This window comes from Nuphar pumila, chromosome 1, assembly GCF_984573655.1.
Source record: "Nuphar pumila chromosome 1, dmNupPumi1.hap1.1, whole genome shotgun sequence".
Taxonomy (NCBI): domain Eukaryota; kingdom Viridiplantae; phylum Streptophyta; class Magnoliopsida; order Nymphaeales; family Nymphaeaceae; genus Nuphar; species Nuphar pumila.
In genome coordinates this window covers 2,094,590-2,119,664 of record NC_143249.1, presented here as the reverse complement: position 1 = coordinate 2,119,664, position 25,075 = coordinate 2,094,590, and the positions used below count along the sequence as shown (strand labels likewise).

The window sequence follows — 25,075 nt, the reverse complement described above, 5'->3', positions numbered from 1 at the left end:
AGATGGCTTGCCTAATTAAAAAAAATATTTTTGTTGAAAGGGTTCATAGTGGGAATGGAACTTTCAACCTGTTTCATGCAACTAGGCCCAACGACCCAATGGAGCTAACATGCTTTTTTGACATTTATAGTGCAATAAATTCTACATAAGCTATCTAAATGAGCTTATATAAGTCGACCCAAGACAAACACTGCTTGATCGTGTTCAGCTCATTATCCAAATGAACCGAACATGAACAATGAACGAGTTTGGGACAAGCTGAACCAAGCCGAGCCATGAGTTGCACGGTTCCTTTACCAGCTCTACTCAGGACAACTTCAAAGATGATGGATGACAGTAGGTCAATACACAGCTTTCACCAGTATTATAAGATAACACCTGACCATTCAATCATCATTCATATGGATAACTCCCGATACGCCCAAAACCTGTATTACAACTACACCATTACAGCTGAGAAGAATATGAGAATTTACAAATTTGAACACACTGCACAAACGGAGAACAAAAATCACTCGCCACATAATGTACCAGCAGGAAAGAAAGGTAAGAAATTTACAATCAGCCCCAGTTAATGCACTAGCGCAATAGTCTCTAACACCAACAGGTCCACCGGGCATGAGTCTGCATCAGAAGTGTGTGCTGAGCAGAGACTGAATCACTGTCGACAATAATTAGCCTCAGTATTGAACGTTTTGATTATTTTCATGTTCAGATGTGCCTATACATTTAGTTTGGATGAATAAAACTACTCAAGCAATTAAAGAAAAAGTTATTCAAGCATATTTTCAAGCGTATTGGACCACAGGGATGCATCTCACGTTCCATTAGGCATGGGTACAGATAAACTAATTCTTAAAGGACATGCGAAGGTCAGAAGATATTAACATCTAAGAAGCCTGATGCGAAGCATGAGTGCTACCGATTGTAACATGACAAATGCACTTATATGGTCCCACAAGTGGTAGCTGTGCACCCAACCCATACCACCCAATCAAAGGATCAGATAGTCAAAAAACTGCTACCTATGTGATCTAGATTATTTTAGTAGAAACAAGAACCGGATCCTGTGATTTCTGTGCTGTAAGGACTTTCAACATCTTAAAAAATCAACAGCCCGCAATCTACCAAAATTTGACAACTCAAAAATCATGGTTTCACTTCAAAAAACATGATTCAAGGTGGGACCATTAAAAATTAAAGCATGCTGAAGACATATTCGATATCAGATCCAGTGAGAGAGGTTATTGGCTTGGTCAAAGACACACCTTAACCGGTGTGCACATATCAATCACAAATTGGGAAGTGTAGGCATGTGTGCATCATAAAATCATAACTAATCCAAGGCTCTGTAATAAAATAAAATAAAAATAGAGAACAGAATAAAGCATGAGATTTCCACAACTGATGGTGTTTAATCCGACCAGCTATCTCACTAGCTCATAACGATCCCATAAGTCCATAACCCAGAAACCATAGGGAAGGTTCATCACACCTTTAAAATCCTGGAAAAGGACCTATAAAATAGGTCAACCTACTTAGCCAAACAGGGCATGTGTCACCAATAGGCTGCAGATTATCAACCGTAGAAACGTATCGACAAGGATACTCAAAAGTTTTCCAGTCCTTTATGGATCACAACATTTTTCGGCTGTAAGACACATTTCTAAGTGCATGTCGGAAACATGTCTTTTTTCGAAGAACACATCTGGGAACATGCTTTAATGTCTCCTTATTTTGAGATTAAATTGGAAGTACCTAATTCTTCCCACTAAAAGCCTTTAAAATTTATCCAACTATATTGATATTCTTTGCTCTCTCTCTCTGTATCCATCTGATTCCTTGTTATGTCTATATGTCCTTTCTTGAAGAGTAAGAGTTTATGCTTTTAGAGTGTCTTTTGATGACGATCCATCCTCCACCAGTATACACAGAATTCATCATTTTCTGGAAAACCAACTACACTCTTCCCTTCGCAGTGGGCACAGAAAGGATCTTATATACAGCAGCCATATGCTTCTTGTATGTCTAACGCCTATTCCTTATGTTGGTCCCTTTTGCTATCTTTCACCCCCGACCTACATAACATAAGCAGATGACAGGGCAACACCAGTGGGAGCAGGCCATTGATAGTTAAACGTTATTCGAAGAATCAAAACATTGGCCTCTCTTATGTGATATCCTAAGTCACAGGGACTCGGCAAAGCAGGTGTCGCACCTGCGTCGAAGCGACGCGACGCGGGTGCGTGTGCAGCACCAGGTGTGGTCAACACGACCCTGGGTGCGGTCAACGCACCCAGGGTCATTTTGGTCCAATTTTCGGACGTTAAAAAAACGATGAAAAAGGAGGATTAGGGCAAAAAAAAATGCCCTAATCTCCTCTCCTCTCCTCTCCCGCGCAGCTCAGCTCGAGTCCTCCCGACGCCACCTCCTCCTCTCCCTTGTTGCAGGTACCCTCTAGCTCCCTCTCTTCTTGTGTCGGCAATGAAGGGGTCGAGCCCCCTTGCTCCCTCTCATGTTGGGTCGGCAGGGGAGGGGCTGAGCCCCCCCTTGCTCCCTCTCGCTCTCTTGTTGGGTCGTCAGGGGAGGGGCCGAGCCCTCCTGCTCCCTCTGATTTCGGCAGTGGAGGGCCGGAGCCCCCCCCCCCCCCCCCTCTCGCTCTCTTGTTGGGTCGGCAAGGGAGGGGCTGAGCCCCCCCTGCTCCCTCTGTTTTCGGCAGGGGATGGGTCGAGCCCCCCACCCCCCTCCCTTTGATTTCAGGGGAGGGGGGGGGGGGGGGGCGAGCCCCCCCCTCTCGCTCTCTTGTTGGGTCGACAGGGGAGGGGCTGAGCTCCCTCTGTTTTCGGCAGGGGATGGGCCGAGCCCCCCACCCCCTCCCTTTGATTTCAGGGGGGGCTCGCCCCCCCCCCCCCCTCGCTCTCTTGTTGGGTCGGCAGGTGAGGAGTCGAGCCCCCTTCCCTGCTCCCTCTTATTTCAGGGGAGGCACTGAGTCCCTCCCTGTTTTTGGCAGGGGATATAATATATATATATAATGTTTGTATAATTGATTTGAAATTTTGAATGTATTTTTTTTTTTTGTTTTCAGGATAAAAATAACGAATAAAGGGAAAGGACTTGCGTCATCCTCATCCCAACATTTGAATTATGATGCTAGTTTTGCTGATAGTTGTAGTGGGACTGATGAGGTGAGGCCACTATGGGTACATGTAGATAAACTTGCAAAAACTGGAGAAGGAGGTGGTAGAAACAAGAGATTTCGATGCAAACTCTGTAAAAGAGATTTTGTTGAGTCTTACACAAGAGTGAAGGCTCATTTGTTGAAGATATCAGGACATGACATTTCAAGATTTAGAAAAGTTGATGAGGCAATGCGAAGACAATACAAGAAAATACAAGAAGAATATGAGAAGAGAAAGACAATGACCGATTCTTGTGCAGTTAGTGTGTCATTTGTAAACCACCAAGAAGTTGTTGAAAAAAAAAGAAAAGTCAACGTAGGAGGTAGAGGAACGATACAAGCAGCATTCGATACATATGGAAGAGAAGAATTGGATAGAAAAGTTGGGAGGTATTTTTATTCTACTTCATTCCCATTTAATGCGGCTAAAAATCCTTATTGGAAGGATTTAGTAACATCCTTGGCAAATTGTAATTTGAGTGGCTATATGCCTCCAAGCTCAGAAAAAATATGAACCACACTTCTTGCAGAAAAGAGGGCAAATGTGGAGAGGTTGTTGGAGATTAAAAAATATTCATGGGAGAAAAATGGAGTTTCTATTGTGTCTGATGAATGCACAGATATTCAAAGGCGTCCACTGATCAATTTCATCGCTTCTTCGCTTAGTGACTCAGTATTCTTGAAAGCAGTTGACGCATCTGGAGAATATAAAAATGCAGAGTATTTGAAGGGATTGTTTATAGAAGTCATAAAAGAAGTGGGTGATCAGAATGTTGAGTTTGGAGAGTGACTACCCTCATATTTTTTGGACTCCCTGTGTAGCACACAACTTAAATCTGACCTTAAAGAGCATATGCAACCCCAAAGAAGAAGAAAATTCACAAACATATGTTTTATGTTCATGGATTTAAGATTTAAAAAGAAATGTCAAAAGCATTAGAAATTTTATTGTTAACCACCATCGTGCTAATGCTATATTTAATAGGCATTCTGACTTGAAATTGTTGAAGGTCGTTGAAACACGTTTTGCATCCATCATTGTGATGGTGAAGAGGATTAAAAAAATGAAGAATGCTTTGGTTAGCATGGTGACTGATGAAAATTGGACATTCTATCGTGCTGATGATGATGTCAAGGCTCAAAAAATTAAGAAATTCATTGTTGATGATGAGTTTTAAGACAAAGTAGTATACTTTCTTCAATTTACCCAACCTATTTGCAAAATGTTGAGAGAAGTTAATAAGGATGAGCCTATGCTTCACAGAGTTTATGAAATATGGGATAATATGATTGAAAAAATACAAGTTATTGTTTTCAAGCATGAAGAAAAAAACACTACATTGAATGATTCAAAAATTTTTAACAATATTCATTCAATTTTAGTCAGAAGATGGGATAAGAGCAACACTCATTTGCATTGCATGGCACATTCTCTTAATCCAAAATATTATGCAAAAAAGTGACAAGCAGGTGGTATTGGTCGTGTCCCTCCAAATCTAGACCCAGAGCTATCAAGACATAGAAATATGTGTATGATAAGACTTTTTCCTGAAGCATATCTTCTAAATCAAGTCACACAAGAGTTGAAAAAAAATTCATCTTCGAAATTATATGGACCAGCATTATTTGCGAGAGAGGAGGATAACATAGATCCTATCACATGGTGGTCAACATTTGGATCAGAAACACCTCTTCCCCAATGTTTTGCATTACGATTGTTATCGCAACATGCTAGTTCATCTTGTTGTGAAAGAAATTGGAGCACATATTCTCAAATCCACAACGTGAAGAGAAACAAACTCACAAGCAAGCGTGCAGAGGATTTAGTATATGTTCATTCAAATCTTTGACTACTTTTGCGAACTAATGATGAGTGTGACTTCGAGGAAGACCATGATTTCAATATGACAAACATGGATTTATCTGAGCTCAATCTTCCTTCTAATGATGCATTTGATGATGAAGAAGAAAATTATTAAGATCCATTACTTTTGGTATGTAATTTAGTTCTTTTCTGCTTTACTTATTTGATCGATATTTAGGTTGATTTATGTAATTGCTTTAGTTATTTGATTGATATTTAGGTTGATATATTGTATGCATGATGAATGATATTATGACAATGTTAACTGTTAAATTATGATAGTGTTAACTGTTAAAACTTCAAAATTATATATATATTTACATTTTTGCCCTGTCGCACCCCCGCACCCTAGGTTTTTGAAAGCGTCGCACCCACACTCATGTGACGTAGGTGATATCTATATGCCCATTGTATACTGAAAACAAGGTTCTCATATGCAAGGATGAAACTATATTAAATATACCCCAACATATCACTTGAATAGGCTAATTCAGTTGAGACTTAAGTTATTGTTAACAATTGACCAGTTCGTGTTGAAGAACTAGTTGTACCTTAAAACAATTAGACCAGCATCCCTGGTAAAGCAGAAAACATGGACAAGCACAACCTAGGTATTTCTCTGGAAGGACAGTCCAGTAGTCTTACTCCAACAAAAGCTTCCCTAGGCTCAAGACACACCCTTATCATTCAGTTGCCAAAGACAGGGATCAAGATCCCCCAGTGTATGCAGATCAAGCTATCATGCTGGCTTGTACCCGGGCGTGATTTATCAACACTGACAACAGGGAATGGAGTCCTCCACACTGATTGACTATCTTGATAATTGATTTTTTGAATTGATCATTCCTTCTAGACCAGGCTATAGAATAGAAATTTAGCATCGTTCACATTTGAAATCTCTATATTTCAGCATGCTAAGCAAGCTGCCATCTTGATTCTGATCTCTATTTGGGACACTAGATCAATCATGAACCATTTCCATTTGATCTCCACATTCCACAAAGTGATTTCATCATGCTGGGTAAGTTTATGCTTTTATGGTAATTTGGTACACATTTCCATGAAAGCATACAAGGGCAATTCAGATTCACTTATGAACATAACATTCCTAGATTATACCTCAGATGCAATCATTAAATATCCAAGATTCAGAATTGCATAACCATATCATGTTCATCTCATCTCCAATGGTAAGATATTGATTGAATAGAGACACACACACACACCAGCAGACGCTGCATATATGCATGAGGATTATTCAATGCAACAATTCCAAAACCCATGGTCCAGAACATTGCTAAGGATCACGTGGCAAACATTTCTCTTTCAAGTTTGAAATTGCTCAAAATGTCCTTGCTAGAAATTGATACTTGGCAACTGAATGCTTCTCTGCTTTTTTTAATGATAAATGTTTATCCAGCATAATTAAACTTTGATTCAATCAGCTGCATCAGTAGAATCTGACGTCCAAGTTCTTTGAAATTTCAAGTCAAGTAACAAAGCTCCAAAAGTATAATGCAAATGAAGAAACACTGAAAAGAACAGAAAAATATAATAAATCCTTGATATTTAACACAAAGCATAATATTTCGAAATTGCACAATTTTATCTTCAAATATCTTGAATCAGCACTCAAACAGTTAATACAAACATCATGACATTAAATGAACTAAGGTCAAGCAAAGGCAAAGGTAGAAAAAACATAAATTACCTCAATAAGCCCATTTGATGGTTTTTCATCAGGGGATAAACTTGTTTTCTCCTGCACCTCATCATGTGATTTTGCTGTTCCTTGCCAATCACCAGTAGAAGATGAAACAATGTTATCTTTAGGTGATTCCCCACAAGGAATACTATCATTGTGTAGCGTGAGTTCAAACTTCTGCAGATGAGTCAAATTTTCATTGCCCACTGCCCTTATCAGATTCTCGCCTTCTTCATGAATAACGCTTAGGTCAGCAGGATTTCCATCCCCGACTACTTGTGGCTGATTAAAAACTTTTTTCCCACCTTCATCTTCCGGTGATAGTGTTGCAATAAAACTATTAAATCAAAGGAATAATATAAGCTTGTATTACAACATATACACAATCAAACCCCAGATTCAACAATCATCAGCAAAATTGACTAGAATAAGTCAACTCAGACGATTCTCAAGTGGAATATTAATTGACTATAATACCAACTGAAGATGAGTTTCTACAAGCACATAACCAGAGACAATGTTAAATCTAGAAAAAGGGAAAAGGGGAGATAAGCAAAACAGTTCGAACAAAAATGTACAAAAACAATAGATTAAAGACTAGGCTAGGCTCAAAAACTAAGCAAGGTCACCAACTTCATACATGAACTAGCAAATTAAAGCCTCGGCCTAGATGGACAGTTTGTATCTTAAATGTTATCTAGTCAAGTAAACCAAGACAAGACAATTGATTCGACCAAGTTCATTTGTATGTTTAACTAGCACGCTTGGAGAAAAAATGCATGGTCCTGATTTATGTCACATAGGTACAGTGCTGAAGCAGGTATGAAGGATACAACATAAGGATTTCTAAAGGTGTGCAGTGTGCATACAGGGCTACGACTGCATATATGTAGTGGGCTTGAATTTGGTCTAGATCCACACCTATCTACATCTATGAGAGTGGGAGGGGAAAATCTTCATCTTTGAATACAGGATAGATCGAGCCATACCCATACACGTGTACACAAGAGTACCTTCCATAGGTCTGATGTTAAGCTAATCCAAGCAAAAAGCAGTAGATAATAACAACAAAATATGAGAAATGGAAAAGAAAATGACCTATCAGTATTTGTGTTTTCTCCTGTGCCTCCAGTAATATCATTTAGATGGCGTCTTTTCTTTTGTTTCCCAGCAGCACGCTTTGATTTAGCACCATGATGAGGTCGCTTTCTTCCAACATGTGAACCATTTGGCACAGCATTTGTCGATTTCAACTTTTTATCCTTCACATCAATAACAGCTACTTTTTCGCAGTGGGCTACATTGGTTTCATTTGTGTTGGTTTCAGATGACAGTTCATGGAGATTATTACCACATTCCTTTGCTGATGGCACTTCATGAATCACTTGTGACCCATCTCGAGTAGATCTCATAGACTGTGTCCTGCTAAAAGTTTCGAAATTTTCTCTTCCAATTTCATGGATATTTTGCTTTTCGAATGCCAAGGATTGACCCACAAAAGTATCCATTTGCAACTGGGAAATTCTCTCATCATGTGTAGGTGAATTCATATCTAACAACTCTGAGTTTGGAGATCCAATCTCAGGCAAAACTGGCATTTCATAATGCCTAGCAACAAGGCTAGTACTTGGATCTGTTTCATGGCTTACTTGAACTGACTTCCCTGGAGTACGTTTGAATATTCTATCAGCACAACGTCTGAACCATGATAAAGTGCCATCAGGTGAAGCGCTACCTGAAGATTGCTTTGGGAGCAACCCATGACTAGCACCAGATTTCTCCTTAGTTTCACCAGAAAATCTGTAAGTTGTAACATTTGCATTATTTTGTTCATTAAAGGCCAGTGCTTTCCATTTTTCAGAACCCAATTCTGGTGATACAGACCGAGGAACCAATGTATTTTCTGCAACTTCATTCAAATCCTCTAACCTTTTAAGAATCTGGATCTGATTCCATATGTCTTCTCGATCTTTATGCAATAACTCCCTTTGCTTCTTCAGCTTCTCCTGCTGGATTTGAAGTTCCTCAACGTCATTCTTTATCTCTTTCGACTCTCTCTCTCTACGTTCTCGATCAAGAGCAATTTCCAACCTCTCAGTCTCAAGATTTTTTCTTTCCAGCGCAACATCTTCCAGCTCCCGGAGAGCTAGTTCCCTTTGAGAATTGATATAATAGAGATCCCTAGCCTTCTCTTGTTGAAATGCTTCCTCTCTATCTTTCAGAAACCTTTCTATTTCCTCTTTCTGTTTTTTGATATTGTTATCCAGTTCCCTTTTCTGGATCTCAATATCTTGAGCTATATCTTCCCGTTCTCTTTGTATATTGCTAAACCATTCAGAATGCTCAAGAGCCATCTTGCTCATAAACGCCTTCTGCTCATCGAAAAGCAAATTAGAATCATGCTTGAACTGATCATGAAGTGCTTCCTTTTCTAATTTTAGTCTCTCCTTCTCCTCTTTCAGGAATTTAGTTACTGCTTTTCTCTCTTCTGCAACTTGTTCAATTTCTGTTTGTAGCTCTCCTCTCTTCTCATCAATTAGTTCCCACTCCTTTTCAAACTTCAACTTTTGTGAATTTAATTCATCTGCTTGAGCTGTAAGTTCTAACTCACATGCTCTAAAATTGTCAATTTCTTCTTTGAGCTTTGTTTCAAGAGCTAACAACCCCTCTCTCTCAGTTTTTTTAATCTCAACCTTCTCATGCTCATGAAGAACTTGTTTCTTTTCATTTTCTAGCAATTCTTTCAATTTGTCAAGATCTAGCTTCATGTGGTTAAGGTCCTCCCTTTCTTCCTGCATAGATTTCCAGTCCATTTCTATTTTTCTTTCAGCAGACTTCAAACTTGCTTCTCTATCATCAAGAGCTCTCAACCTGTCATCCATCTCCTTCTCTTTTCTTAACAGTTCTTGCATATGCATTTTCATCTCCTGCTCCCTTCCATGTATCTGCTCCTCTCTATTATTTAGATCTGTCTCCCTCTGCTGAAGATACCACTCTCTAGTTGCCAATTCATCCTCCATCAACTTCCGACTCTGGTCACACTCAGCTTCAAATTCTTGCTTTCTCACCTCAAGTGCAAGTTGATGTTCATCCATAAGCCTTTCAATCTCAGCCTAAAAGCAGTTACCAAAATGTTAGTTTATATCTTTAGAAAACCAAGAATATTTATAGGACTAAATAACAAAGGAGAATTTGAAAATGCTTACACGTTCTTTGCTTGCAATGTTCTCCTGAAAAATAAGTAACTCCTTCTCTTTTTTTTGATTCGGTAACTCCCTTTGAATAGCAGCCTTTTCAAAAAATATTCAGGAACTTAACAAAAAGGACTTCCAATAAAAATAGTGCAAGAAAAACTAGAAGAGCATTGTGAAATCAAAATTAAAACCATGAGTGGATGGATCACCTCTTCCCTAGTTGCGAAGGCAGCCAACTTTGAAGTTAAATCGGCTTTCTCCTCCTCCAGAACTAAGAGCTCTTTCTTAATTGCTTCTTTTGTAGCCTGCAACTGCTCTTCAAGCTGCCTCAAATCCTCAGCCTTTTCAGAAATGACTTTTTCTCTTTGGGTTAGCAAGGACTGCCCCTCAAGTAGCCTTTCCTGCCCTATCTGTACAACTGTCTGAAGTTCATGAAGCCTTTGTCTCCCAAGGCCTAACTCATCCTCCTTAGCCCCAGACCTAAACATCAACACATACAGATCAACTATAGAGAAAACTTTAAATATCTACCTGAAAAATCCCAACTTAACAGAGATTGTCCAACCTTCTAATGGGAAACAGGCATGCATGATTTAAACTAATCCCAACAAGTACTTTGTTCTACAAATCCAAATCTAGCAAACAAGAAACTTCATCAAATACAAAATGAATCCACAAGTTTAAACCAAGCATTATTAGTTGATTTCCTTCTTGAGAGTGCTAGGTCAACAGGATATGGTTATGTGCTATGTCACACAGACACTTCAATGAGCATGTGTGTTCCGTGTCAGCACTTCACAACACAAGACAAGATACTGAACACACCCGGTGACACTTCATGCATACAGTCAACACCGTTTCTTTAACGCTATTGCTTTTCACAGGCTTGATTGTTTAGTTTATTTAAGTGTGCTACAGCGCTACATTAAAATTTGTCATTGATTACATTACAAGTAATGATACAGTGATCACCTACTCCCTATTTTAGTTCATTTGATCTTTTCAATCTAACAGTTATGCTACAATAGAATAAAAACATGCATTGCATTTATGAGTTGTCATGATTTTGCATTTATTATGAGAATCAATCAAGCATGACACGAAGGGTTTCAAGCTTCACACTAACAAATCTGATGCATGTTCTTTTTCTGCATTGGCACAATCGTTAGATCGAATAAGATCCAACAGTCTATAATAGAGTGGAGGTGCACCCAATGAACCACATCATTAGTAATACATGTACGTATGCAAGTATGTATATACATACATACATATACATAAATATATATAGAGTAATTTGTTTGTCCTCCCTATTTTGAGTATGGACTCAATTTGGACCACTTCCAAAAGTTATAACTGTATGTGTTTTTTTGCTAAATCTGAGATTGTAGATGTGTTTATCATCATTTATTTAGTAAAAACAGGCTTTGGATCAAATTGTTTCAATGAAAAAACTAGTTTCTTTTCTCATTACAAAGTTCCAGTGCAATATGGACCATTGATTTCTTAGATTCCACAAAAAACATAGCTCAAGACATTTCTCATCTTATAGATGTTCTCCACTAAACTATGGGGGTCACATCTGTAGGTTTTGATTTATAAACCATCAAAAATAATATGGTTAATACCTAGTCCATACTCAAATTAAAATTAGGGAAAACAGACAAATTACTATAATATAGATAAGGGAGGACCTCCTTCCCCATGATTCCTAACTCTGTTTTTTGGATTGGGTTGACACATATACAGTTGTGTCCCATGTCCTAGTTTCATAAAACTCTAATGCCATACTGAGTGTGTCCATATATTGTGTCCCACACCTGTGCCCCATGTCCATGTTTATGTGACATAGGATATGGTACAGCAAGGTATATGAACCAGCAATACAATTCAAAAACTTGTTAAAAATAGAATGGCCTGCGACAATCACTTCAGATCAGTGGCGGAGCCAGAAATCCAAATTAAGGTGTGCACAGGTGTGTGTGTGTGTGTGTGTGTGTGTGTGTGTGGGGGGGGGGGGGGGACAATGGACCGGCTGGCACAGAGAGAGAGAGAGAGAGAGAGAGAGTGATGCAGAGCAGGATCGATCCAGATCCATACAGCCTGACCCAGGCACGGGACCGAACATGCACGATGGGATTGAGGATTGAACCCATGTAGTGGATCCGACCCATAACATGGTACCAAGACGCAGGGATGGTGTAACCCTGCATACCTATTCCAGACGAGCACAGGTTCGAGCGTCCCAGGTCCAGCAGCAACGAGAAAACGTCTCGGGTCCAGGACCAGACCCAAGACCCGGATCCAGTTGATGCCTTTAAAAACCGTATTTTAGGGTTGCGTGGGGGAAGAGAATATTCAGATTGCAGCAACTTTTCTTCCTTCTATTGCTTGTTCATTTTCATTTACATTCATTCATTCTATTGTTCAGTTGAAGTTTACATTGAAATAAAAATAAGCCTCATCGTTTTCGGTGGGCATTCTTCTTACTTTCTGCACAACGCACGACCATAAGGGTCGCGCCCTCATCAGCCGTCGTCGAAGGACGTGAAAGTCGATCCTCCTCGCTGCATCAAAGTGGTATCAGAGCCCAACCTTCCTCCTTCGTCAGTGGTATGGCTCAAGAGGCGAGAAACGATCCTGCAAGTGAAAAAGAGCGGGAGGAAATCGGAAACGAGGATCCGATGATGCGGATGCTCGACATGATGACGAAGATCCAGGAAAACCTGTTGCGCGTAAGCAAGGATGTAGCCGGTATGTCGAAACGTATGGATGGACTCGATGATCGGATCGTGGCCATCAAATCGCCCGGGGAGACACGCGCGGCTTCTATGCTGAAAACTGGATCGGGATTGGGTGACGACGTAGGCAGTTAAGCACATGTTGCCGCAGCCGAACCAGGCCAGTCGATCCCGCGTGGTCGTGCCACCGCCCCGAATCCGGTACCCTCCCTAACGATGGATCCTGTCCCGGCTGCCCATCTGGCCATCGGTGTTTGCCAGACAACTCACGGGGCGCTGGCTGTGCCTCCCGGCGTCAGCTCGGATGCGCAGGCCTGGCCTCATGCTCTTGTGCATGTGCCGCAGCTCGCGACTGGGTCGCAAGGCCCCAGCGTGATGCTGGGCTGGGAGGCGCAGGCCTGGCCTCGTGTTGTTGGGCTTGTGCCGCAGCCCGGTGCTGGTTCACAAGGCCCCAGCGTGACGCTGGGCCAGGCTGCTGGCACAACAGCGTCAGCCAAGGCCGAGGTTGATCTGTCCTGCTTGCGCGTGGTGGCGTTGCTGCAGCCCACCAGCATGCAGGGGGTATCTGGTCCTCGTGGATGGGTCTGAACCCGAGAGGGTCCGGACCGGACTATGTGACAGCAGGACCCCGACCCGGATTCCAGGGACCATCCTTTGGGTCCCAAGAAACGGGTCTGGGCCTCCAACCCCATTACACGACCTACCCAGTTGGGTCTGGATTGCGGGTCGACCTGAACCCGATCCAACCTATTACTTTTGAACCCCAATTCAGATCCCCAGCCGACCCAAACCCATATCAGACCCGGACGAAGCTCCAGTTTGAATTTGAGTCTGGTCAAAACCAGACCCATTTTGTTATGGATCAAGGATCGAGTTCAAACCAGGCCTTGTCACGTCACAACTAGATCCATGATCCTACCTATCCCACTTTGTGTCCGACGAGTAGTTTAGGACTTGACCCGATCCAGATCCAATCGGGTGAATCATCCCAGTACTACACCAACCAAGCCCAATCCATTAACTCGTCCCCGATCTAGAACCCAGTATCATACCCGACCCAATACATCTACCCTAACCCAACCCATAACCCAGACCCATATTATCCCGTTCCTACCCACCTAGAGCCTGAGACCAGACTGACCCGTCTACCTTTAGTAGGACCTCCTGTCATATCGGTGTCACAATGTCGTCCACAAATGGCTCCCACCCACGGGCAAGCCAGACCAAGGCAGTTTCCAGCCGCCGCCATGCAGATTCAGCAGGGACCGGTGCAACCTGGGCACCCACCACCCGTCGTTGGAGTTCGCCAGTACTAGTATCCAGATGAGCAGTACCGCGCAGAGGGTGATGAAGCAGTGTTGGATGACGACGCCTTCTGGAACGAGTACCCCGCAGGACTGGTGGAGACCTGTCAGCAGAGAGCACCAGAGCACCCCTCCACCTACGGGGTGAAGCTAGACCTTCCGGAGTTCGCAGGACGATTCGATGCAGAGCAGTTCTTCGACTGGTCCTATGTTGTTCAGTTTTTCTTCGACTACCACACTGTAGCTGAGCATCGTCGTGTCTCTCTAGCATCCACCCGGTTGAGGGGCCTAACGCGGACATGGTGGTTGAGCTGCAAAGGTCGAGGAAACGGCAGGGACTAGAGCGCATACAAACATGGGAAGAGATGTAGAGGTTGATGCAGTCCAAGTTCGTGTCGACGAACCACGCTGAGAGAGCCTACAAGGAATACCTGACCCTGCATCAAGGAACCCGTACTATGGCGGAATACACTGCGGAGTTCCATCGTCTATCCATGCGAGTGCAGATCGAGGAGACCGCCCGCCAACAGGTCACGAGGTATATTTCTGGTCTCCGTCCTGCTATTTCTGATGATTTCAGTTGTATCACATTCGAGACATTAGATCAGGCAAGCAGTTATGCCATGAATGTTGAGGAAAAATTGAAAAGCAGGAATATAGAGTCTCCCGCAGTGACCAGTCCAGTCGACTCAAGTCGAACTTCCTAACCAGGGGAGCGAGCTCTCCTAAGAAGGAATACTCAAAGTCCACCCCTAGAGTAAATCCTAGCAAACTCGACCAGTCCGGACCCGCATACAATACCAGATCCAAAGCCAAACCTAGTGAATCTACCATCCGTTGTTTTAGGTGTCAGGAGTTAGGACATGTCGTGTCTAAGTGTCCCATCGTGAACAAGAACGCCCATCTCGTAGAGGGTATCGTTGAGTCAGCATTTGTAGTGAGAGTGAGGGTAAGTCATTGGTTGAGAAAGAGGATGAGAGGGAAGTCATCGAGTTTGACAGCAACGTCGAAAATTTATTATTCATCCGTCATGTTTTGACCGCAGCCCGAGAGTCGACCCCTGCAAAATGGCTGCAGAACAATATTTTTAGAACCTGGTGCAACTGTGAGGGTCATGCGTGTGATGTTATTATCGACACTGGTGCGTGTGAGAATATGGTGTCCGAGAGTGTTGTGTCCAACTTGAACCTGAAAACGGAGAAATTGTCTCAACCATACAAGATGGCATGGTTCAAGAAAGGAAACGAGGTTCCCATCACCCAACGTTGTTAGTTTGGTTCACTATGGGAGGCATTACCACGATGAGGTGTGGTGTGGTGTGATGTAGCCCCTATGAGTGTGTGTCATATCCTTTCGGGTCGTCCCTGGCAGTTTGATCGCAAGACCATTCACGATGGCCGTAGGAACACGTACTCATTTATTTTTAAGAGCCATAAAATAGTCCTACCTGTGAGAAATCAGATGTGGGAGTCACCTTACTATCGTAGCAAGAGATAGAGAGAGAGGTAAGAGGGAAGAGAGAAAAAATGTTGGGCGGCAATAAGCTCTTCTCCCCTTTCCATTGATATTTATATGTTGTACAAGTGGTACAATACAGTACAGTGGTACAATACAGTACAGTATGTTGTACAAGTGATACAATACAGTACAGTGGTACAATACAGTACAGTGGTACAATACAGTACATGAAATATATCCATTTACATATACATATTTAACAGCCTCCCTCAAGTTGAGGATGATCTTCAATCATGCTCAACTTGCTCTTAAGTAACCAAAATTGATGACTAACCAATCCTTTGGTGAAGATGTCTGCCACTTGGTCTTCTGATCTGACATACGAAGCCTCAATTTCTTCTGTTTCAATCTTTTGTCTAACAAAATGCTGATCAATCTCAATGTGCTTCGTGCGACAATGATGAATAGGGTTAAAAGAAATATTAATGGCACTTTGATTATCACATAAAAGCAGAGAGGAAGAGATGGGTTCATTCAACTCTTGAAGAAGATGTCGTACTCAAGTGACATCAGTTGTCCCTGCTGCCATTGCCCTGTACTCTGCCTCAGTGCTGGATTTAGCAATGGCCTTTTGTTTCTTACTACTCCAAGTGACAATATTTGGGCCAATGAAAACACAATATCCTGAAACCGACCTACGCTCATCAGGATCCCCACCCCAATCTGCATCACAATATGTAATTAAACGGTGTCCTGTAGTGAAGCTTTCATCTTTGTGATAGAGCAATCCATCTCCAATAGTCCCTTTCAGATATCTGAGAATACGCTTAATACATACCATATGACAATCAGTGGGAGCATGCATAAACTGAGATGCTTGATTTACAGCATAAGCAATGTCAGGTCTTGTAAATGTAAGATATTGCAACATACCAACAATGCGGCGATATAAAGTGGAATCATGATATAATTGGCCTTCTTTTGCACTAAACTTATGATTTAAGACAGATGGGGTGCTGAGAGGTTTACAATTAATCATACCAGTGGTGTGAAGAATGTCAAGAGTATACTTGTGTTGACTTAGAGTGAGTCGATCATCTTGCCTATCGACTTCAACTCCCAAGAAGTATCGCAATGGGCCTAAGTCCTTCATCTTAAATTTGGCCATGAGTAAAGACTTGACCAAGGCAATATGTGCATCATCACTCCCAGTGATAATGATGTCATCAACATATATAAGAACCCAAGTAGTAACATGATCATTCTTATACATAAATAAAGAATGATCAAGTATACTCTTAGAAAAGCCATGCTGCTGAATTTCCATGGAGAAACTCTCAAACCAAGACCGAGATGCCTGTTTTAAACCATAAAGAGACCTTCTCAATTTACAAACCCATGTAGCCGCATCATGTTCACTATATCCAGGAGGTTGCTCCATATACACCTCTTCCTTCAAGTCCCCATGTAGGAACGCATTCTTGACATCCAACTGGCTAAGAGACCAACCATGCTGAAGTGCCAAAGTGAGGATCACACGAATGGTGCCAATTTTGACAACAGGGCTAAAAGTTTCCTCATAATCTTGCCCATATTGTTGTGTGAATCCGCGTGCAACAAGGCGAGCTTTATATCTTTCAATGCTACCATCTGGTTTACGCTTGATCTTGTAAACCCATTTGGAACCAACAACATTTCTATCAACAGGTCGAGGAACAATATCCCATGTATGACATTCATGAAGTGCTGCCATTTCTTCGTTCATAGCTTCAACCCAAGCTCGAGAATGGGCTGCCTGATTGAAAGTAGACGGCTCTTTCTCTTTGGCCACATTGGTTAGAAACAACTGAAAGTCAAGAGAAAAATTGTTGTAACTAACCCAACGATGGATAGGATGCCTTTCACGTGTGGATCGTCGAAGAGGGGGAGCCTCGTGAGATGGAGTTGGAGGGGCTCCTCGACGGGCATAAACCAAACCTGAAAACCGTGAAGGTGCATCCTGGATGATGGAGTTGTCTGCTTCAAACTGAATTGGTTCATCAACAACAGGATCTCTGATAGAGTCATATAGCAAAGTATCACAAAGCCATGGATCATAAGTAGTTTGCTCATATACCTGAGAAGTATCACAAGTGCTGAAATGGTCATCATCAAAAACAACATTTCTAGACACCTTAATCTTACCCAAAATAGGATCATAACATCTATATCCTTTATACCCATCGGCATATCCCAGAAATCTGCACTGAACTGCTCTGTCCTGAAACTTGTTACGTAAAGAATGATCCATATGGACATAACAAATGCATCCGAAAGCATGCAAATCATCATAAGAAGGGTGAGAACCGTGAAGCAAATAATAAGGAGACTGATCTCCTAATAATTCCATAGGCAACCTGTTAATGATATGCACTGCAGTGTGAAAGGCCTCAGTCCAAAGAGAGAAAGAAATATCAATATTGTGCATCATACTTAACGCGGTTTCAACAATATGTCGATGCTTATGTTCTACTACTCCATTCTGTTGTGGAGTGTAAGGACAAGAGGAGTTACGTGTGATGCCATGGTCCTTTAAATATTCACTAAAATCATGAGATATGTATTCTCCACCACCATCACACTGGAAATAAGTGATATTTGAATTGAAAAGGTTCTGAACAAGAGCATGGAATTGTTTGAAAAGTTTGAACACTTCAGATTTAGATTTCATAAAGTAAATCCAAGTGTAACGAGTGAAAGAGTCAAGAAATAACACATAATAACGAGAGCCAGATAGAGATGAAACAGGAGCTGGGCCCCAAACATCAGAGTGAATAATTTCAAATGGCTTGGAAGCTCTTTTATTGATACTTTGAAAGGGAAGTACATGACTCTTGCAGACATTACAACTAGGACACTTATGATCTAATTTGACTTTGGGAATAAAACCCTGAGAAGACAATTTGTCAAGGAACCCTTGACTACAATGACCTAACCGACGATGCCAAGAAACTGGCTTATTACATTGCATAACAAAAGAAGACTGACTCAAATAAGCAGGAAAAGATGGAGTCACGGTAGATGACGTCTTCAAAGTCCCGGGGGCTGCTTCGAAGACGTACATGTTTCCGCGTCGTTCACCCTTAGCGAGCATCTTCTTGGTTCAAAGGTCCTTAAGACAAACAGAAGACGGAGTAAATTCCATGGATGAATTTGTTTCATCAACCAATTTAGAAACAGATAAAATGTTTTTCTCAATGGCAGGAGTGAGTAAGACATTTTTCAATGGTAGTGTAGATTGTGACAAAGAGAGAGATGCATTTCCAGTATGAGAAATAGGGTAGTGGGAACCATCTCCCGTGACAATAGTGCCAGTGCCAATATAAGGAACCATGTTGGAAAGTTTACCTGCATCAGAAGTAACATGTGCGGCTGCTCCAGAATCAATATACCAAACTCCATCATCATTCTGACGCAAATTCATGTTGTTAAATGCAGTCATCAGAATTTGTTGCACATCATGTGGCAACCCTGCACTCTATCCCTGATCAGTACCCTGATGTGCTCGAAAATTTCCCTGCGGCTGCCCCTGAAACTGTCTAACATTCATATGTCCAGCTCTTGGTCCTGGCCTCCCTGCCTTGTTGTGATTTTGTGGGTTGTGCCAACAATCTGCTTTCACATGGTCACGCTTGTTGCAATGGAAGCAAGTAGGGACACGGGTACCTCTAGTGGCAGGTGGAGCAGTAGGAGTAGGAAGGAGTCCTCCACGGCCCATATGAGCAGCAGGTGGACGAAATGAGGTAGACCCAGATGTAAACATGACAGGGTGAGGATCATCAATAAGATGATCTTGAGTCAAACTAACTTCATACTGTAGGAGTTTGGCCTGTAAATCCTCAAAGCATGGAAGTGTAGAGGCAACCTGTAATGCAGTGCAAAACATACGATATTGGGGCCCAAGGCTTCCCAATACCTGCTGAACAACATCTCTGTCAGAAACAGGATATCCAATAGCGGCCAACTGATCAATGATAATTTTGATATCCCCTAGAAATTCAGTAATGGTCTTAGTTCCCTTTCGCATAGATTGGAACTGCCATTTCAGTTGAAGTGCACGTGATTCAGAAACCTGTGAATAAAAGTGAGCAAGATGTCTCCATAGTTCTGCAGCAGTAAAATGGTCAGAGATAGTTTGTAATATACGATCAGATAACGTGACATTCAAATAGGCAACCACAGATTGGTCCTTCTGAAACCAAACATCATACGCAGGATTTGGAATAGCAATGCAACTCACCTTCCCATCATTACCAGTTACCTCTTGCGTAATAGTCATAGGTGGGGCGGGTGATCCCCCATCCAGATGCCCGGAAAGACCATGACTTCGGATAAACGGCAGAATTTGGCGTTTCCAAAGTAAGTAGTTATCATGAGTTAATTTGTGAGAAACAAGTTGAGAAAGAAATCCGGGGCTGATTTTAGAATCCATAAGGAAGAAGATCAATGATGAATCAAACAGCACGACAGAAATTCGTAGGTTGTACGGACATACCCGTACGGTTGTACGGACAGAACCGTACGGACAGAAATTTTTGAGTTTTGGAAATCACGATTTTTCAGTTAATCGTGCAGAATGTACGATTTATCAACTATATTGCAAGAAATAGATAAGAAATCACAAGAAGTTTGAGAAAAGAGGCACTTTTGAGAAATGAGGGTTCCCAAATTTGGGGAAAACAGAAATTAGGTTTGATAAAATTGAAAACAGAAATTAGGGTTGATAAAATTGGGGATAACAGAATATGTAAGAAGGAAAAGATGCACGATATGAGGAAATGAAGAAACGACGTCGAAATATAGTGATTCAACGAAGAAACAACAGAGAAAAGATGAAAAAAAAAACACTTTCCTTGAGAACGCCCAAAAACGCACGTCAAGGTCCTTAGGGGCCTTCCAGATGATCGTGATTACCACGCCCTTGGCTCTGATACCATGTGAGAAATCAGATGTGGGAGTCACCTTACTATCGTAGCAAGAGATAGAGAGAGAGGTAAGAGGGAAGAGAGAAAAAATGTTGGGCGGCAATAGGCTCTTCTCCCCTTTCCATTGATATTTATATGTTGTACAAGTGGTACAATACAGTACAGTGGTACAATACAGTACAGTATGTTGTACAAGTGGTACAATACAGTACAGTGGTACAATACAGTACATGAAATATATCCATTACATATACATATTTAACACTACCTATCAAGCAGACCGGTCTTCCCACCGTGGATAAGCCTGAGCGAGTTCCCAAGCTCGTGGGCCTCTCTTACCGGTCTTTCTTGAGCCATTGTCGGGAGGATGGTTATTGTTATGCCCTGATGGCTAAGCCGTTGATGAGTACGTCTTTGTCCGTTCCTGCAGACATTGCCCCCTGGTTGAGGAGTTTCGCGACATTATGTCAGATGGCCTTCCTGATGGTCTACCTTCGATGAGGGTGGTTCAGCACGCCATTGATTTTGTCCCGGGATCGAGTCTCCCTAACCTCCCCGTGTATCGCATGAACCCATCCGAACATGCAGAGTTGTTGAGGCAGGTTCAGGAGTTACTGCAAAAGGGTTTTATTCGTGAAAGTGTGAGCCCTTACACAGTACCCGCCCTGCTCACTCCTAAGAAAGATGGGTCCATGCAATGTGTGTTGATAGTCGAGCAATCAATCGCATCACTGTCAAATATTGTTTTCCCATTCCTCGATTGGATGATATGTTTGATATGTTGGCCGGTACCTCTATCTTCTCCAAAATTGATTTAAAAAGTGGGTACCACCAAATCCGTATCTGAGAGGGGGATGAGTGGAAAACGGCATTCAAGACACGTGATGGATTGTATGAGTGGTTAGTCATGCCATTTGGGTTATCCAATGCCCCAAGTAGCTTCATGAATATGATGACCCAAGTGTTGCGCCCTTGTATAGGAAAGTTTGTCATTGTTTATTTTGATGACATTTTGATTTATAGCTCGTCTCTGTCTGCTCATTTGAATCAACTGTGTTAGGTCTTAGAGTTTTTAAGAAGGGAAAAGTTGTATGTCAATGCCAAAAAGTGTGCGTTTATGACATCAAGTGTCGTATTTTTGAGTTTTATTGTGTCGTCTGATGGAGTTAAGGCGGATCTCGCCAAAGTCCGTGCGATTGTAGATTGGCCTACCCCAAAAACTATAGGAGAAATCTGTAGTTTTCATGGGTTAGCCACTTTCTACCATCATTTTGTAAGAAACTTCAGTACCCTCATGGCCCCATCACGGAGTGCCTAAAGGGTACTAGTTTCCATTGGACATCTGCTGCGGGAAAAGCCTTCACACTCATCAAAGAGAAAATGACTAGTACCCCTGTCTTAGAGTGATGCAGAGCACGTCCCATACCCAACAGCACACAGCCGTGTTTCGAGTTGGGTCCGGACCCGAGACCCGAATCTAGCCAAACTCTTTTAAATAACCTAACTTAGGGTTGCGTGGGAAAGGGAGAAGAATATTTCAGAATTGCAACAGCCGTCTTTTTCCTTTCTGTTTTTTTTATAGTTTTCGTTGTTATTCATTTCCTTCAGCCGCACATCCTTTATGGTTTGGTTTCTTGTCATTTTGTGTTTGAGTTCTTTTCTCTTTTCAGTCTGAATATTTTATTATCTTCTGTCAGTCTTTGTTTCCATTCCCTGTAACAGCTTCAGTCGGTGGACATTATTAATTGATTCTTCATTTTTGGTTTCTTCCGAGTGTCTCTCTTCTTGTTTCACGTGTTCTGCGTTATCTTTCTTTTTGTACTGCACGACCGTGCATCGCCAGAAGCTAATCAAGTGACATCATTTACGGTGGCCTTCTTCTTAGTGTTGTGCATTGCATGACCAAGAGGGTCGAGCCCTATTTGCCGAGCCCCAGCACGTGAACGCCTGTTCCTTCTCTGCATCAAGTAACAAGCCTGTACGTGGGTAGCCTGTTTCCTGTTGCTGCATCTAGGAGTAACAGCGTGTTACCAATATTCGTGAGAGTACCGCATTCTCCCTGCATCACCGTTATCGTGAAAACCCCTCTCATCACGTCTACCCATAGCGTGACAGCATCGGTTTCTTCGCTGTTTGATGAGTAGCAACGTTGGCAACCTTATCGTGAAGTCTCAGTGTCTTTTTTTTCGCTGCATTAAATGGTATCAGAGCCCAGCCCCTCCTCCTTCGTCAACGGCATGATGCAAGGGGCGAGGAACATTCCTACAAACGGAAAGGCACGAGAGAAGATCATGAAGCGGATGCTCGACATGGTGACGAAGATGCAAGAAGATATGCTACGCCTAGAGAAGGAGGTAGCCGGTCTGTCGAAGCGTGTGGATGGATTTGAAGATCGGCTTGTTGTCCTAGAATCGACGGTGAACACGCACCCAATGTCCACGTTGAAAACGAGTGGTGGATTGGGCGTCGATGTGGTTGGCCACCCGAGTGCGGTGACAATCGACCCATGCCCAGCGAACCTCCAACTGTCGAGCGTGACATCAGAGTCCATCGAAGCGAGCCTGCACAGGGATGCCCGATGCACGATGCTCCAGCAAGAGGCATATGCAATGTTTGATAACCAGTTTGAGAGTCGCCTTTTGCATCAGAAATTGTTTCAACCATTCAGTGACCAGCAGCAACGACAATTGCAAGAGGACTCACCAGGAATTCTCCAAAATTCGAGACTTGACCCACCTGACCAAACATTTATGAAGGTTTACAAATCTGGCTGTGTTGGGCAATCACTAGATATTGCTCGGTTTAGCAGCAAACATGAGCTTTTGATTCCGTTTGGGATTGCTTTTGGGAACAAGATCCTGGATGGGTATTCCTTTATGAACAGTGAGCAGAGCCACTATGCATCCGGGGCAGATATAGTGAAGTTTTCAGAAGGTGGTCCGGTTTTTGGTAAGCATGCTTGTATTATTGGTATTCTAGCCAAACCCTTAAGACCGCGTGCTGGAGGGACATAAATTCAGCTTATGCTTCCATGGGTTGCCATAGCAGATGGTATAGACGGTTAATTTCAAAACCAATCTACAAGCTTTAATTTGGAATCGTTCAAGAATATCACTACATGTTGCCTATCGTCAATGTCTCTGATTTTATATGCATATTGTGGTGACAACAAGTCGTCAGAGCCGACTTCTTCTCAACCCGGGGAGAATGATGCAGAGCACGTCCCATACCCAACAGCACACAGCCGTGTTTCGAGTTGGGTCCGGACCCGAGACCCGAATCCAGCCAAACTCTTTTAAATAACCCAACTTAGGGTTGTGTGGGAAAGGGAGAAGAATATTTCAGAATTGCAACAGCCGTCTTTTTCCTTTCTGTTTTTTTTATAGTTTTCGTTGTTATTCATTTCCTTCAGCCGCACATCCTTTATGGTTTGGTTTCTTGTCATTTTGTGTTTGAGTTCTTTTCTCTTTTCAGTCTGAATATTTTATTATCTTCTGTCAGTCTTTGTTTCCATTCCCTGTAACAGCTTCAGTCGGTGGACATTATTAATTGATTCTTCATTTTTGGTTTCTTCCGAGTGTCTCTCTTCTTGTTTCACGTGTTCTGCGTTATCTTTCTTTTTGTACTGCACGACCGTGCATCGCCAGAAGCTAATCAAGTGACATCATTTACGGTGGCCTTCTTCTTAGTGTTGTGCATTGCATGACCAAGAGGGTCGAGCCCTATTTGCCGAGCCCCAGCACGTGAACGCCTGTTCCTTCTCTGCATCAAGTAACAAGCCTGTACGTGGGTAGCCTGTTTCCTGTTGCTGCATCTAGGAGTAACAGCGTGTTACCAATATTCGTGAGAGTACCGCATTCTCCCTGCATCACCGTTATCGTGAAAACCCCTCTCATCACGTCTACCCATAGCGTGACAGCATCGGTTTCTTCGCTGTTTGATGAGTAGCAACGTTGGCAACCTTATCGTGAAGTCTCAGTGTCTTTTTTTCGCTGCATTATAGAGCTTCCTGATTTTTGCGCATTCTTTGAGGTTGAGTGTGATGCCTCCAAAGTGGGAATTGATGCAGTCTTGAGTCAGAACCGCAGACTCATTGCTTTCTTTAGTGAAAAGCTGACTCAAGCCAGGTGTCAATACTCCACTTATGATGTTGAATTTTATGCCGTGGTACAAGCCCTTCGTTATTTGAGGCATTATCTTATTTATAAGGAGTTTGTCTTGTACACGGATCATGAGGCATTAAAGTATTTGAATAGTCAAAAGAAGTTGAGTGCTCGTCATGCCAAGTGGGTCAGTTTCTTGCAAGAGTACACATTCACTATTCGCCATCAATCGGTTACTCTGAACAAGGTAGCTGACGCACTTAGCCGAAAGAATACCTTTTGATGACTATGTCAGTGCAGGTCATTGGGTTCGAGCAGTGCAAGGAGTTGTACCCGATAGACCTTGATTTTCAGCACGTATGGGAAGAGTGTCTCTCCCCTGATAGCACAGCTGACCCACGATATAGTATACATAACTAGGGGTGGCAAAATATGACACGACCCGCCAACCCGCTTCTTAACCGGGTTCGGGTTTGGCTTAAACGGGTTCGTGTCGTAAACGGGTTGACCCGTCTAACCCGTTTATTAAACGGGTCGGGTTGGTGTTATGGGTATGCCAACCCG

General features: G+C 42.3%; 1 protein-coding gene across 2 annotated transcripts in view; it reads right to left on the bottom strand.

The window, feature by feature from the left end:
- Positions 1-385: 385 nt before the first annotated feature.
- The window catches only part of LOC149847658 (nuclear matrix constituent protein 1b-like), a 38,585-nt gene continuing 13,895 nt past the window's right edge, over positions 386-25,075 (bottom strand). Inside the window, exons 4-8 of one of the 2 annotated variants that reach the window (XM_089984262.1) lie at positions 10,151-10,421; positions 9,954-10,037; positions 7,846-9,860; positions 6,754-7,084; positions 386-721 (exon numbers count right to left, since the gene is read on the bottom strand). In XM_089984262.1, the coding sequence (XP_089840388.1) occupies positions 659-721; positions 6,754-7,084; positions 7,846-9,860; positions 9,954-10,037; positions 10,151-10,421 (2,764 nt within the window). In that variant the 3' untranslated portion in view covers positions 386-658. The remainder of the gene's footprint in view (positions 722-6,753; positions 7,085-7,845; positions 9,861-9,953; positions 10,038-10,150; positions 10,422-25,075) is intronic. The other variant, XM_089984949.1, reaches the window with a different exon arrangement.